Raw genomic sequence first — 15,965 nt, forward strand, 5'->3', positions numbered from 1 at the left:
GATGTCACTATGGCATACAGCACTCAGTACTGATGTCATTGAGCATTGCCCAGCACCAAAGAAGAGGGAAAGAGGGAGAGGACCCTAAATGTCATGACAATTAAACAAAACATAAAACAGATATTAAAAATATTTTATAGCTGTTGGTGTCAAAACTGGAGTGATTTGGAGGCTAGTACTCAAAGTGTTCTGGTGTATTGCTATGTTGTGATTATTGGCTGATTACACACACACACACAGCAGAAGGGTTTAGAGCCATGTTTCTCAAGTAATGGATCGCGACCCAAAAGTCGGTTGCGACCAAGGGTGAACTGGGCCCCCCAGGCCTTTCTAATACCCCAAAAAAAATGTCTGTGCTCTGACAACATAGCTTACTAATACAAATGTTAAGACAGCCATGACTGCAACTACCGCTGGCCTTAATATTTGTATTATTGTGGCCAGCCGGTCCCATTAAGGTGGTGCACACGGTGCACTTTCAAAGCAGTCCCAGGGCCCTCGCACTCATTCCTCTATGGCAGCGCCAGGAGAAAGTGACATAACTACACTTCCCTCCAGCCAGCCACACAAGAGGGAAGAAATGCACCAGGGAATGACTCCGCTAGGTACTTTTCCTGGGTTGTGGATGGGTGATGGAAAATTCATTTTAAAGAAGTGAAAGAATACAGGAAAGCAATGGTGATGAAAGTGTGCATGAAAGGGAAGGACTGAAGGAGGGCATGAAAAGGGGGTCAAGATGAGTATTAAAAGAGGGTGTGAAAGGAAAGAGCATAAAAGGAGAAGGAATGGGGGGCATCAAAGGGGAGGCTAGACCAGGCCATGTAAGGGGAGATTGAAGGAGTGCATGAAATGGAGGAACTGAAAACCCTCACACAAATATTGCACAAACTATATTGTTTCTTTAAAAAGCCACTGAAGACATTAACTTAGTGTACCTGTGGGAGAGTGATAGGTAGAGGAGGCATTGCTCAGCCGAATGGGCTATTAATGTGAGGTAGAGGGGACATTGCTTAAAGTTAGACGGTATTGGTGGATTTTTGTTATTTTAAGTATGCTTAAAATAATTATTTTAAAAGTCTAAAAATGTGTTTTATTATGTAAAATTATGTACATTGTAAAATACTGCACAAGTTGTTTTGTGGAATAAATGATAATGTTTTGAAAAATAAATTATTTTTGGGTCGCGACTTAATGACCAAGGATAAATATGGGTCCTGAGGTTCCACTGGTTGAGAGGAAGGATACCACCCCTTCTGCTTTCTGTGCTAGCAGAGATAGACCCATCCAGATTTTCAATCTGTAGAAGATTCAATTTTTTTTCTAAAATAAAGATTTTATACAAATAATGAAACATAAAACATTAACTCAACTCGCAAACTTAAAAAGAAATAAAACCAAAATCTAATTTATTTTTAGACAAAAATTTGCAGCTTTCCTGTGGGATTCATATTCATGCTTCCAATTTTCCTACATGGTGCTGAAAATCAGATTATTTAAATGGCATTTCCTTGAAATGGAAAGTAAAAAATACTGTACATTGAGGTACAAAATGCCTACAATAAGTACACAATAAGTACACAAGGACAGCACAAAACACATGCAAGCAGTAACATGCAAAGGATTCTCTACATTAATGTGGAACCAAAATAGATCAATTTAACTTTCTTAAGGGACAGGCACAGCAAAATACCACACACATACCCATATGTTATCATGTACACATTCATTTCCTGACTACAGGCATGAAAACATATGGATAGGATTTATGGTGGGCGTCACAATATGTCTTGTAGTTGTACACTGGGATATGACATTTTTCAGAGCATTGCATATTAGAACATGTATAACATGCTCTCTAAAAACTGATTAGAGTACCAAACCTTTGGGGTTAATTACTTCATAAAATAGGGCTGAGATTATCTTAATTTAGTGGACCTATACTCCAACATTTAGCAGTGCATTCAAATTATATTACAGATTATCTTAGTTTCTGGAAAGATAAACCACCTGACATCTTATACTGTTACATAGTTAGGCAGGTTGAAAAAAGACACAAGTCTATATAGTTCAACCAATAAAAGTAAACCTCCATACAAGCAATCCTATAACCACAGCTGATCCATAGAAAGGCCCCCCCCCCCCCCGTCCCCCGATAAAGCATGATCCATTTTGCTCAAGCAGGGGAAAAATATTCCTTCCTTATCCCCCAAGAGGCAACTGGGTATTCCCTGAATCAACTACCCTGGTGTTATGGTGTTATTACCTATATCTAGTTATATTTCTCTGGGATTGTATTGGTGGAATGTCTCTACTTGAGATCCTGGGCTTGAACACTTGTTATGGCCACTGCGAGGGGTTCCATTCTGGATTTAATTTATGGAGATGACAACAGAGGTAGGGACATCCAAACGCCAAGGTGGCCAGGAACTGTGGTAGGAATTTCTCGCCACTAGAATGCCCAAAAGATATAAGATGCCAGCAGGTTGCTTAAAGTGGTAATAAACCCGAAAGCAAACATTTATTATATTGCAGCATACCATTTCTTAGATGTAATGGCAGCATTAATTTTCCTTTTTTAGGCTTTCTTTCCTCTATTTTCACCTGGTGATCCAGCCAGTAAGTCTGGTGTTTTTCAAAAAAATACACCCTCTTGCAGTTACAGGAATGAGAAAAACCATTTAGCACTGACAGAGATTCTTACAATGATTGGGTTTTATTCATTTATGGAAAGCCTTTATCCCGAAAGGAAAAAAAAATGTTTGCTGTAACTGCTTATAAGGTATTAGCTGGAATTAAGCTTCAATTTGTTAGTTCATTTAAATCTGCAAGTATATCTAACATTTCCCTCCCCCCAGACGGTCAATTCTGATGCCCAAATTTGCCCCCTGTGCTCCTTTATCCAGAATGGAGGCATTCTAATACAGGAGGTGTGTTACTGGCCAGAGGGAAAAAAGTCTAAGAAAAGAAAAAACTAATGCAGCCACCAAATCTAAGGTTTGGTAAGCTGCAATATATTACATTTCTGGCTTTGGGTTTAATACTGCTTTAAAACACCAGTCTACAATAACATAATCTTCAGTAGTGGGTGGACTGATGCTTTAACTTAAATGGTAACTCTCTCTTGCATTAAAAATTCAGCAGTGGCTTTTCCTTGTCCTCCTCATTAAAAAGACAAAGAGCATTACAGATGCAGACGTTCCCCCATTGCACTGCCTGTTAATGTAGATTGAAGGTAAATTTGGAGTACAGGACAACTTTAGAGGGTCATTTACAAAAATGGCAGCTGGTCTAGCATACTAGATGTTGGTGATTTCACCATACTTCAAGGTTTACTAATTTTTATGGGAATGTAATAATATTTTAAGTCCAAAAGGAGATGTCTTTGCTTGGTCAAATTCAACCCAGGCATCTCTATATTTTGCTTTTACAGTGTTGGTCATTTTGGTATCAATATGAAGAGTGTTATTTACTGTAAAAGATGTATCTTGGTTGATTATATACAGATACTGCAGCATTACCTGTGCCGGTCCCTCTGTATTTTGAAAGAGTGGAGCCACCTTGATTTTGAACCAGATCTGAAAGCTTGCACACATCAATTTCACACCACCTTCCTCCCTCACCATCACCGCTATTTAACACAGAAAATAAGTAATCATCTTAGTGTCCTTGTTTAGTATTTCACCTTGTTTGGAACCAGAGAAGTCTGCAACACATTCTGCTATTAGAACATTTCTGAGGCAGGTATCTCAGGTAGAAGCTTGCTGGGTCTGCAAGATGGAACAATCCTCTAAGATGCTAGTTACCTTGCTACAAAACACTGGGTGAGGATTCTCCTTGTTGCATTCTATTATTTAAGCCAGCCATAGATAGTTTGAATCTCGGTTTTCCAGATTTTATATGTGATTATCGCTAGTGGCTGTTATAGCCGCTAGCAATAATCACTATGTTCTTCTGGCGGGGACGGCCTCCCCCACCCCTCTGCCAGGAGAACACAATGGCTTAGCGGGAGGAATTCCCTTGCTAACACTGACCCGTGGTTGCAGGAAATAAATGTGCACTGTCTATGGCTTGCCTTATTCATCAAATAAAACTCTGATTTAGGAATAGCCACATGGGCCCTCTTTACTCCTGTGACATGTGAGAATCAAAGTGATATATTAACCCTCAGTTTTTTAAGCATTTTCAGCAACTTCCTTATTCACTTGCTGAGTGGGCAGCTTCTTTATCTTTTAATCATTGCTTATTTTCTTGTTTAAGCGGTTGCCAAGACTGTTTCCCCAAGATTCCTGTTTCAGGGTGGCTCCTCTCTCTTGCAGCATCCTATGAAGCCACCCTTTCATCCACTGACTAGAGCTGTGTCTCCCCACACTGTGTGCATCAACAGAAAAGCACAGCCGCATAGCCTAGGATGGCAAGGCACTCGCCTTCTCCTCCTTCTCACCCCCCCTTTTCTATAAATTTAGGGACCAGATTACGACTGCACTGTTCACTGTTCACTCTTTCCTGTGAAGACCAGAAGTTTGGGGAAGCAGCACAGAGGGCAAATAGTTTACTTGGGAATTTTTTTTTGTTGTTGTGCTCAGCGTGTTAAACTAAAAAACGTTAAGGTTTTAATGCTACTTTAATGTTCACTTAAAAATTTGATAAACATTTGTGCAACTGTAGCTTTTGTTTAGCATACAGTGTCTCTATGAATGCTGACACACACACACATACACATATATTTATATATTTGACGCCCCATTTACACTAGGGCGCTTTTTAGCAGAGCATTTTGTGATAAAAAAAATCTGCCTGCGATTCAAAATGCCCTAGTGTGAATGGGGGCTTAACAACAGCATGTTGAAAAGATCATTTACATTTATCGTTTAAATGATCTCGATCAGCCACAGAATCTCAGTAGTGGTAGGGACTGGGGATCCAACATGGGCCTCCAGGGCTCCATTGAGGGCATATGGTAAACTGTGGCACTAGCAGCCAATGAAATTCTCCCTCGTTCAATAAACCTCTTGGAAGAAAGGGGTTAATCTGAGATAGGAAACTCGGAGAACATTAGCGAATGAATCCCGCTGACTGGGATTATGGTATTCTCTCCTGGCCTTTTGTTATGATTGCCTGTCTGCTGCCTTCTTATAATGTCCATGCACAACCTCCAATACATATTTATAGATGGCTTTCTTTTTATGTTAGGGCCTTTATTATCCTGGTTTATTTTAGGTGGAGCCAATTTCCATAGCCTAGCAAGGACCACAGTAAATTAAACTAATAATTGATCCTCAGTATGTTTTACTCTTTTTTATGAAGCCTGTGTGTGCTTTCAAAGCAGCAGAAGGATTAATAGCCAATGTCTCCAGCTCTGTTGATGCACATCCATGCAGGCTAGCCTAGGTAGGGATTACATATCACTAACAGCCTGATTTCCAGAGACTCAACTAACATTTGCTCTGATTAGAGAGGTAAGATGGCTGAAAAGACAATGACTTCATGATATATGTGGCAATGGCTGTGTCAGGACACTCACTGCTACAGGACTTGCAGAATGATTTTAGCTGGTTAGGGCTTCTGTGGGCCATTCATGACACTGCAAACCCATGAAACTTGGGTCACTCTTCACAAATGGAACAAGAATGGTCACATCAGTGGTTTTACCCAAGGTAACTGCAAATAAAGGCCTGCTTCCTTCAACCCCAATTCCAGCCTACACTCCCCCTTAATGAGGAAACTGAAAACAATTCCTTGGAGTGTGGAAGAGTTAGAACCTCCGTCCAACTATTATCACTGTATGCCCATTTAGAATATTTTTCATTATTTTATGTCTGATGTTTGTCAGGCAGGCAGGAAATGGGGACAATTCCTGTCGAGACGACAGGTGTCAGAATAGGAAATGAGAGGACATGGTCTCAACAGGAAATAGGGGAGAGACTGAAATGTGACAAAGCTGTAACCCTTCCCCACCAAAATCTTAAAACATTTTTGTCTCAAATTTGGTTTAAATCCAATCAGTCCCTTTCAATTTATCAGTGCAGTTTCACTGAGAGGGATAGTCAGCAATCCAGTTATAATAACAGACATTTATCTGTCCAACTGAATCTTTCCAGTCAACCCTGTAGGACAATTATAAAAGATTACATCTGTCAAATTTCCACTGTCATTCAGATCTGGTAATTAATCAGGTTAGCAATATGTTGTTTGCAATACTTAAAGAAAAAAACTGATTAAGCCAGATGGACAAGGAGTTCTTACAAGAAAGTGGCTGCACTTAAACAAAAGAGGTGGTTTCATTCACTATTTAACAAATTTCTATTCACTAAAATCATTAAAACAGCATTGTGTTGTAGACCTCTCTGGCCAAGGCAAGCTTTACAATAATCTCCTGACCTCAAACAGAAACCTGTATAAATGTAAGTGTTGCTGAACTGCAGAGTGGTTTTACCTTTTCGCTACACTTTTGGATGGTGGAGGTCAATTCACTTACTACCATATCCACACACTTCAGACTCGGCTCCTTCAGCTTCTGCACCTGCTTTTTCACAATGGCTTCAAAAGCGAGGTCAGGCGTGAAGAGTCCAGTCCTGTGCAAGTCAAACGTGGACCCCGAAGGGAACAGGACAAACATGAAGACAAAAGGTAGATGTGGGGGCAGAATGGTAGAAAAGGAGAAGGAAAATTTTGATAAGGAAAGAAAAAGAATTTAAACAAGAGACAGGTATGATCAGAGGATAGACAAAAAGATAGGCAGGATAGACAGAAGAAAAGTCCAGGACAGAGGTGGTAAACAAGTCAGGTTACAGAACGACACAAGAGGGAAGAGGTCAAGAGAAACATAGAGAAATACATGAGGCAAAAATGAAAGGCTGGACTCTGTTTGGGCATGGTTTCAGGAAAGGCAGATGGGGAACATCAATATGATTAAGAAGATTGTAGGAAAGATATAACTCTCAACTGGATTAACCCTTCTCCAAGAGTCATAGGGCCAAACACTGGGGGGATAAGGCAGATATGTCCCTGATTAAGGACTTCGGGACTGATGCAAAGCACTTACTTAGCAACTACTTCCTTTAAAAATGGTTACTTTATAAAACTGAACTAACATTCATTTATTATCAGGGCTCTCTTGTGATTTTTCTTTCAGCGTTAAATGTTCTCTGGCAGCTGATCATTAATACAAAAGTCATAATAATTTATACATTTTAGCCATGCAACTTGTTTGCTTATGTACAGGTATGCACCATTTGAGAAGGAAAGAGAAAAAGAAGAGCCTAGAGATAAGAAGTAGAATGGTAGAGAAAACCTTTTGTAGAATAATGACAAGCAATGATGCGGGGGATGGAAGAGGTCATTTTCTTGGGAGACATCTAAGGAGGATGTAGGGGCCACATAATGCATGCCTACGTTTAGCCTCTACCTAGTGTTGAATTTTAATAAGGACTTATTGAGTAAGTCTGCTGTTCACAAAGTCATCTCACCTACCTGCAATTACGGTAAGTTATTATCAGTTAATAGTTATTATTAGTTATAAGTTTAGGTGTACTATAATGTATATCACTGACTGTAGAAGGTACTTCTTAATACTCACAAATTCTCACACACTCACGCAATCTTGGTGGCTTTGTGATCCTGTTTTGTCCTATTGAGTTCATGCACTACTCAAATAAGACTTCACTGAAAACAGCATGCTCAGATAGAAGTGGCTGAGCCAATCAGAGAGCTTTAAGATCCACTAGGTTCCTTGCTTTCTGATTGGCTGTGTTCCCAGTTCATGCTGAGTCTGGGACATCACATAGGTTTGTAGCTAGTGCGCAATCCAGGTCTTTATCCAGAAGGGTTACCTTCTTGGTGCATTGTCTAACGGTACTGATAAGCTCGGAAATGACCATGTCCACAGATTTCAAGCACGGCTCTTTGATCTTCTTCACTTGCTTCTTGACGATGGTTTCAAAGGCCATGTCAGGTGTGAAGAGCCCAGTTCTAAACACCCGACAGAGGGGAGCAGGTGATAAGGAGAATATAAAGAGTTACCCACCAGTGATGGCAATGTCATGAGCTAGAAGGGTTAAAGGTTTGGCTAATAAGGCAATGCCACTGGTAGTCACAAGGCAGTTTGACTACATTAAGGATTCTGATCTGGTGAACACCCTTTTCAACTAGTAACTAGCTAATAATCTGAACTTTAATGATAATCTATTGGCTAATTAAACAGACTCTCAACTGAGGAAGACCAAATTTAGGGTCTGTGTCAATGGGCAAATGCAGCATACCTTCAGGTACATTACACTTGCATCTGACATAAGCCTGAGACCTTTTTGAGATCATTCACAGTTCACTGACAGGTTTATTTGACCTGCAGATGATCTCATTCAAAACTGCATCGACACTGCTTTTGTATTCCCAGATATCACAGCTTAAAAAACAATCAACAATGGTAGTCCCCCTACCTCTAGCCAGACTAGTTTAAAATGGAACCTTTAAATTGGGGTATCCTATTTCCACAGCCCTCACTCTGTCGTAGACCACTCACATTTATTGGCCATTAATTATGTCTTTCAGTTGCTTATCAAGGGATGCAAGAGAGGATAGATCCCTTGTGTTACTATGTCTCTAAATCAGAAATCAACTTTTCAAGTAAAAGCGATTTCTCCAAAACAGATATTTCTGTTGAGGTAGGACACAGGTGTGCTGAATTAAAACCCAATTGTAGCTTTTTATTTTAATTGAGAAGTTAACATTAGCATTGTTTATTGGAGCACAGTAGTAACTGTGCAACCAGTGAGTCAGGCCCCTGGTGGTACGTTACTGCTCTCATACAGATCTCCGCAGATCTGATTTTCAGCGTGTGGCCAGGGAAGGGGAGATAGCAATAGACCTTAAGCACCAATAAAGGGTAAAAATGAATTTGAAAAAAAAGAAAGAAAGCTACAATTAGGCTTTATTCACACTCTGGCTGACTTCAGTGGCAACATTTCTCTTCTGTCGTTGTCAACTCTGTCTTTCCACTTTTTCTATCTCATTCTGGGAAGGGAAAATGAGCAGAACTAGGAACTTGGGTGCACAGTTCTTTCAACTGGAGTCAACAGAAATAGGAATCTAGTGGGTAATTGGAACAGCTGGGCTGGCCCACTTAGCCTAACTGCCTATGACTGACTTCAAAGACCGCATAAACTTTGTTACAAAGGTCTACAAATGTACCTTTAGAATAACAAGTGAAATGCAAAGTAAGGTACCTATTGTAAAATGTGTGGGGCTTGCTTTGGATGGATGTCAAACAGCTGCCTTATTCTCCCAGTGGCTGTGCCTATGGTTCTAAGAAGGGTGAGGTATAACAAGCAAAACGTTATCTTAAAAAAAGCATCTATGGGATTACTGATTATAGTGTGGAGGCCTACAGGGAGAAGTACTACACACAAGCAAAATGCATCAACGCTAATGCATAGACCACTTTTGCACATGCTATACGTGCCTGATGCCATGGATGTTCTTGATAGCATAGCTTATCTCTCTTCGCAGTTCCTTTTCATCAAACTCCATCTGTAAGTACAAAAAGCTTGGTATTGTCAACTGTAAAACATGCAACACCACCTGAGAAAACTATTTAGAAAAAAATAGTAGGACACGAGACTTGTATTCTTGTACCATGGGTTATATACAAATACCTTCAGGTGATTTAAACACTGGAAAAAAACCTGCTAGGGTTGCTCCCAGAGCACACCACGCACTCCGCCAACTCCAGTTTTTTTAGTAAGCAGTAAGGAGTGGATCAAGACACAGAGGGGAGGAGCCCATGTTCGTTACTGTACTCTAAGACAAGGAATTAATGGACAAGTCAAAACTCCTATTATCTTAAATATGCAGTACAGGACTTGTATTCTTAGACCCTAAAACATACCCAAGCAATAAACTGAGAGTGGACAACAACACAGTAGAACAAAACTGCCAAAAGGCCCACAAGAAAAGAAAAATTAAGAACTCAAACAAAAAGCACTCATATGACAGCTTGAATCACTTTGGTGTCTGAAGCTTACATCAGTCGAGGCCTGACCTGGTAGAACTACAAGAAATGTGCAAACAGTGGACCAGGTGGCAGCCTTACAAATCTGGGAAGCAGATTCTTGATATTGAAAAGCCCACAAGACACCAACAGACCTGGTGGAATGGTCTCTGATAGAAAAAGGAGGAAATCTGTTCATAAGGGTGTATGCCTAGGAAAGAGTAGCCTGATCCACCTAGCAACAGTGGAATGGGAAGAAGGATGCCCTCTAAAAGAACCCACAGGTAGAACAAAGGGAGATTCAGTCTTGTAAATAAAAGTTGTGGCTTTCAGGTAGACCCTGATAAACCTGACCACATCCAGGCAATGTATGGCAATTTCCTTTTCATGTTTTGGGATGTGATAAAGGGAAGGAAGAACAATGTCCTCAATGATGTGAAAAGAAGAAGTCTCAAAACCAACTAGTCCCTGTTCAAAACAAAAAAGGGTGCTTTCATGAAAGAGCTGCTAAATCAGAAGCATGCCTAACAGACGTCATTGGCAAGGGTTCCAGGAAGATAACCTTACAAGTGAGGTCTTCCTTTGGAATATCACTAATTGGCTTAAAGGGAGGTCCAGGTAGACAGTACCAAGGTAATACTCTAAGATGACTCAGGAGGTTGAATTGGTTGGTTTATGTGAGCACATGCATGAAGAAAAGTCTTGATGTGGAGTTGTGCGGCAAGATGATTCTGGAATAAAATGTATAAAGCAGATATGTGTCCTTTTAGGGTACTCAGGGCAAGACGTTAGTCAATACCAGACTGAAGTAAGGCCAAAACAGTGATAGAGTATTCCAGGGTCTCAGATTCCTGTCCTAACACACAGGCAAAGTAAGATTTCCGTGTGTGATGTTAAATGTTACAGGAGTTGGATTTTCTCGTTCTGAGTAAGGTGACTTAAAATTATCCCTATTCTTTAGGTGATTCAACAGCCATGCCATTAAAGCCAGTGACCAAGAAGCAGGATAGAATAAGCGGCCTTGGGCCAGTAGGTCGTCTGTTTAGAGGAGGCAGAGGCTCTTCCACCAGACTTCTGAGTATGTCTGTGAACCACAATCTTCTGGGTCAATTTGGTGTGATGAGAATCACTCTTGTTTGGCAGTCAAGCAAAGATATTCATCGGAGGGAAGGCTTAAACCAGCTTGAATTGAGTCCAAGGAATCACCAGAGCATCCACTGTGAAGCATAGAGGATCCCTGGTCTTGGCTACAAATTTGTTCAGCTTGTTGTAGATCTGGAGGCCAAGATGTCCTCATCTGTTTTTGCCACATTTGACAGATTTTGAAAGCTCTCTGGGTACAATGCCCACTCTCCCAAGATCTAGGCATTGGTGCCAGCCAACTGAACACTTCAGGAATGTGGATAGCTGAGAGAGCTGGAATGTGAGTTTCCATATATGCATGGGGGAAAGAGGTCACCCGAGAAGGTAGTTTCATATGGGACCATGCAGCTTAATCAAAAGGACTTTATTGAAAAACAATTATGCTTAGCACAAATAGTACACAGAAAATGAGCAAACCAGCACCATAACTTCACCAAATTAAATAGAATGTTGTCGGGTCACCTAAGCAGCTGCTCATATAACCACAGATATACACATATGGGAGGCGATAATGATTAAGGTAAGGTGTGAGGAATCACATGGGATGAAATTCCTGTACATGGAACACCCAGTTCAAGGGCATTTCCTCTTCAGCATAAGGCAGCATGACCTCTTCAAGTATTCTGATGTATTCAAACTGATCCATGATCCCTGGTATGCGATAAATAGGCCCAACACCGTAGTATGAGAAACATTCCCATATCATGATGCTTGTGCAACCATGCTTCACTGTCTTCACAGTGTACTGTGGCTTGAATTCAGTGTTTGGGGGTCGTCTGACAAACTGTCTCCGGCCACTAGACCCAAAAAGAAAAATCTTACTCTCATCAGTCCACAAAATGTTGCGCCATTTTTCTTTAGGCCAGTCAATGTGTTCTTTGGCAAATTGTAACCTCTTCAGCACATGTCTTTTTTTCAACAGTGGGACTTTGCGGGGGCTTCTTGCAGATAGCTTGGCTTCACATAGGTGTCTTCTAATTGTAACAGTACTCACAGGTAACTTTACACCTTCTTTGATCTTCCTGGAGCTGATTGTTGGCTGAGTCCTTGCCATTTTGGCTATTCTTCTATCCATTCGAATGGTAGTTTTTCCGCTTTCTTCCACGTCTTTCAGGTTTTGGTTGCCATTTTAAAGCATTTGCGATCATTTTAGCTGAGCAGCCTATCATTTTCTGCACTTCTTTATATGTTTTCCCCTCTCCAATCAACTTTTTAATCAAGGTACGCTGTTCTTCTGAACAATGTCTGGAACGACTCATTTTCCTCAGAATTTCAGAGAGAAATGCACTGTAACCAGCATGTACAACATTTACTGCCTTCCTTCCTTAAATAAGGGCAATAATTGCCACCTGTTTTTCAAAGAATGAATGACCTCACTAATAGAACTCCACACTGCTAATATTTGGAACATGCCCCTTTCAATTAGTGATTCAATTACACAGAATCAGCAGCATGCATGTCATGACTGTTGGGTCTGTTAGATTTCTATTACTCTACTACACCTGCTAGTAAATTATTTGCCATGTAGAGATATCACTTCTACCAAAAACAGTGATTGATCAGGTTAGTGATGTCTGACTGCTATTATTTTGAACACAATTGTATGTATATAGATAGATATATAGATAGATATGTATATCTATCTATCTTAAAAGTTATTTTATTTCATGGGAAATCTACCCAGATTACTGCCAAATAGCAAGTCATATATTCAGCCATGTAACTACTTATTTAGGCACCACCTGTGAATATAATCTATGCATCTAAGTCAGTTGGTCCTTAATCTAACTGCAACCTTCATCATATGGGACATCCTTTTATGATAATTATCTGACTTCTGATATCAGATATACAGGAATTTCATCCCATGTGATTCCTCACCCTAATCATTATCGCCTCCCATGTGTGTATGTGTGTGGATGTATGAGCAGCTGCTTAGGTGACCAAACAACATTGTCATTTTAATTTGGTGAAGTTATGGTGCTGGTTTGCTCAGCTTTTGTGTACTAATGTGCTAAGCATAACTGTTTTTCAATAAAGTCCTTTAGATTAAGCTGCATGGTCCCATATGAAACTACCTTCTGGGGGGACCTCTTTCCCCCATGCATATGTGTACTGATTATGAGTTTCAGTGACCACACCCACTAACTTTTTGTAATTTTTTTCTGGGTGAGTCAGCAATCATATGGTAGCTGATACAAATATAGGGTAATTGCTGTATGTAAATCCCTTTCATACTGGCTATAGAGGCCCTTGGTATACCTCTTTTAGCTTTTGTATGTGTCTGGAATGTGAGTTTCCACCCAGGAGAGTATGAGACTTGTTTCTTTTAGGGCAGCCTGGCTTCTTGTGCCCCCCTGATGGTTTATGTAGGTCACTACTGTGGCATTGTCCAAATAGGTGACTTTGCACAATGGAGGTCCGGTGTTGCAGAGGCAATCTGATGGCTCTCAATTCCAGGATGTAGATGGGATGTTTCAACTCCTGTGGGAGATCAGATCCCCTGGGCAGTCTGAGTTTTAAACCATGTCCCAGCCTGTAAAACTGGCATCTGTTGTCACTACCTTCCAACACACATGTGAAGGAATTACATTCACATTTAAGGATTGGTGATCCACCATGTCAGGAAGAGCTTTGTTTGACTGGAAGGAAGCACTGGGCAATGCATTGATTAGATTTTGTTGTTCCACATCATGGGTTTGTTGATTTGATGAGTTCTGGAGTGAAATTGGGCAAACGGAACTAACTCGAAGGAGGCTACCATTGAGAAGTCTCATGCAGAAGAGAGCTGAGGGGTGCCATTCTGACCTAAGGGTCTGTGTGTGGGACCTTAAGGAAACTTCGGAAGAAAAATTCTGGCTTGGGCTGTGTCCAAGATAAGATCAAGGTACTCCAAATGGTGTGAGGGCTGGAAAGCAAACTTTGGGAAGTTGATTATCCAGCCAAACTTTTGAAGAAACTGAATCATCCTTTGGATGTTGGCAGACAAGGGTGTAGCTGAGGAGTCCTTTAGTAGGAGTTATCTGGAGTAACCTGTGACATGAATACCCTGGGTTTGTAGAAAAAACAGAAGTGGGGCAAACACTTTTGTGATCACATAAAGAAGATCTTGCCGTAACCATCAATCTAAGGGGGCACTTTCCTTAGAGCATCAGTGTAAGGCACACTTTTCCACTCACCACTAATATAAGGAGGGTCAACTGACCACAAATGTAAGGGGGCACTACAATGCCCATCAATGTAAAGGGGTAATACACTGATGTAATCAGGCTTTTCTCCACTGACCACTAATGTTAGGGTGCACTTCTCCTACTGCCCATCAATGCTAGAGGGCACTACATTGATCACCATTGTAAGGTTGACCTTTTTCCAGACCACCAAATTACAACACAGTTTGAGCTGTGGCTGATTGACCAGTCGTTTGATGATACTTGCATAGTTCTTGGGCCAGCACCGCATGGCATAGCCAGCTGCAAGATCTCAATAATATTTTTAGCTGTGTGTAATGGGAGTACTACAAACCAATAATGTAAGGGGCATTTTTCTGCTGACCCTCAATGAACTAGTTTTAGCAGGAGTTCCAGGAGATCTAAAAATTATTAAAAAGGGTTCCTCTGGGATAAAACGGTTGAGAATAGCTTTTCTAGAGCGTCAACACAAAACAAGAATCCTGATGGCATTAGCTGTAATTGTTGTAAGAGAGCAGGTTTATGAAAGGCAGGTTCTTGTTCTATTTATATGTTCGGTTCAGTTAGCAATAGTCTGGTTAAACTAGCATAGCAGCAATAGCTTTCTGAAAAGCTGTGTCTGCAAGATCAAATAAGGCCTTTAAGAGGGCTAAAAAATTCCTGTCAACAGACTCTTTAAAAGAGTGAATATCCTCAGTAGGAACTGTAAGGAGTTTGAGGACCGAAATGGCAGAATACACTACCAGAATTGCTCATTTCTTCTTAAAATCCTTTTCCATGGGATAAATCTCTGCTAAATGCTTACGAGGAGTAAGTACCCTCTTAGGGTTGAGCCAATCCTCATAAAATGCAAGTAGCAAGACAGCAGGATGCTAGATTAGTATGTGCTAAAAACCAACAATGCTTTAATGTAGCTCACTAACATGTATAAAAAGCTGTAAACTGCTCCAGTGGTAGGGACGGCATGCACAATTGACAGCCCTCAGATGGTGAAGCTGGCTGCGGTTGCAAGGCTATAGGAAGACTGACTAATCACTGAAGCAAGTCGGCATCTGTCCCCACTCATTCCCGACGGCTGACAGGGAGAAGAGACTGGTCTGTACGCGGCAGGTGGGCAGGCTGCAATGCGTTTGCTAGGCCAACCTCCTTTGTCAAGAAACCCCGTCCCTCAGGCGGAGGGAAATTTAAGAACTGTCAAGCAACCGGCAGAAGCCAATCAAGGATGACATGGGAGGAGCCGGACCGTGGAAGGGAACATCAGAGATGAGAAACAAAAAAGGGACACAATATCAGGCAATGTATGAGGGGGAAACAAATATAAATATTTATGTATACATTGAGAATCCAAATAAAGATAACCGTGCAGCTGGAAAGTCGGGTCCACCTCACAAACAGATGTAAAATGTATTATTAACAGCCAAGGAATATATAATATACACTGATCATAAGCAAGGAAAACGACCTGAGCAGTAATAAAGGAACAAACAATACGTTAAAGCATTGTTGGTTTTTAACACATACTAATCTGGCGCCTTGATGTCTTTCTACTTCATATGTTTGCAAGAATTTCCCTAACTTTGGGTGAGGAGCTGCCGGACCTTGTGTGTGAGCCATAGAAGTATCCCTATTGCTGATCCACGTATCTACGG

The 15,965-nt window shown here is 40.8% G+C and overlaps 1 protein-coding gene across 15 annotated transcripts in view; it reads right to left on the reverse strand.

The window, feature by feature from the left end:
• The window catches only part of DNM1 (dynamin 1), a 224,914-nt gene that overhangs the window by 98,973 nt on the left and 109,976 nt on the right, over positions 1 to 15,965 (reverse strand). For 13 of the 15 annotated variants that reach the window (XR_016315379.1, XR_016315377.1, XR_016315378.1 and 10 more), the window contains exons 9-10: positions 9,458 to 9,525; positions 7,830 to 7,968 (exon numbers count right to left, since the gene is read on the reverse strand). Coding sequence is in view for 12 of the 15 variants with exons in the window: in XM_089692907.1 (XP_089549033.1) it covers positions 7,830 to 7,968; positions 9,458 to 9,525 (207 nt within the window). In the remaining 3 variants the exon portion in view is untranslated. Of the gene's footprint in view, positions 1 to 6,433; positions 6,573 to 7,829; positions 7,969 to 9,457; positions 9,526 to 15,965 lie in introns of all 15 variants that reach the window. The other 2 variants (XM_089692909.1, XM_089692905.1) reach the window with 1 other exon arrangement.

The sequence above is a fragment of the Staurois parvus genome, unplaced genomic scaffold (assembly GCF_062004578.1).
Source record: "Staurois parvus isolate SC_StPar_1 unplaced genomic scaffold, SC_StPar_1.0 ptg000608l, whole genome shotgun sequence".
Taxonomy (NCBI): Eukaryota; Metazoa; Chordata; class Amphibia; order Anura; family Ranidae; genus Staurois; species Staurois parvus.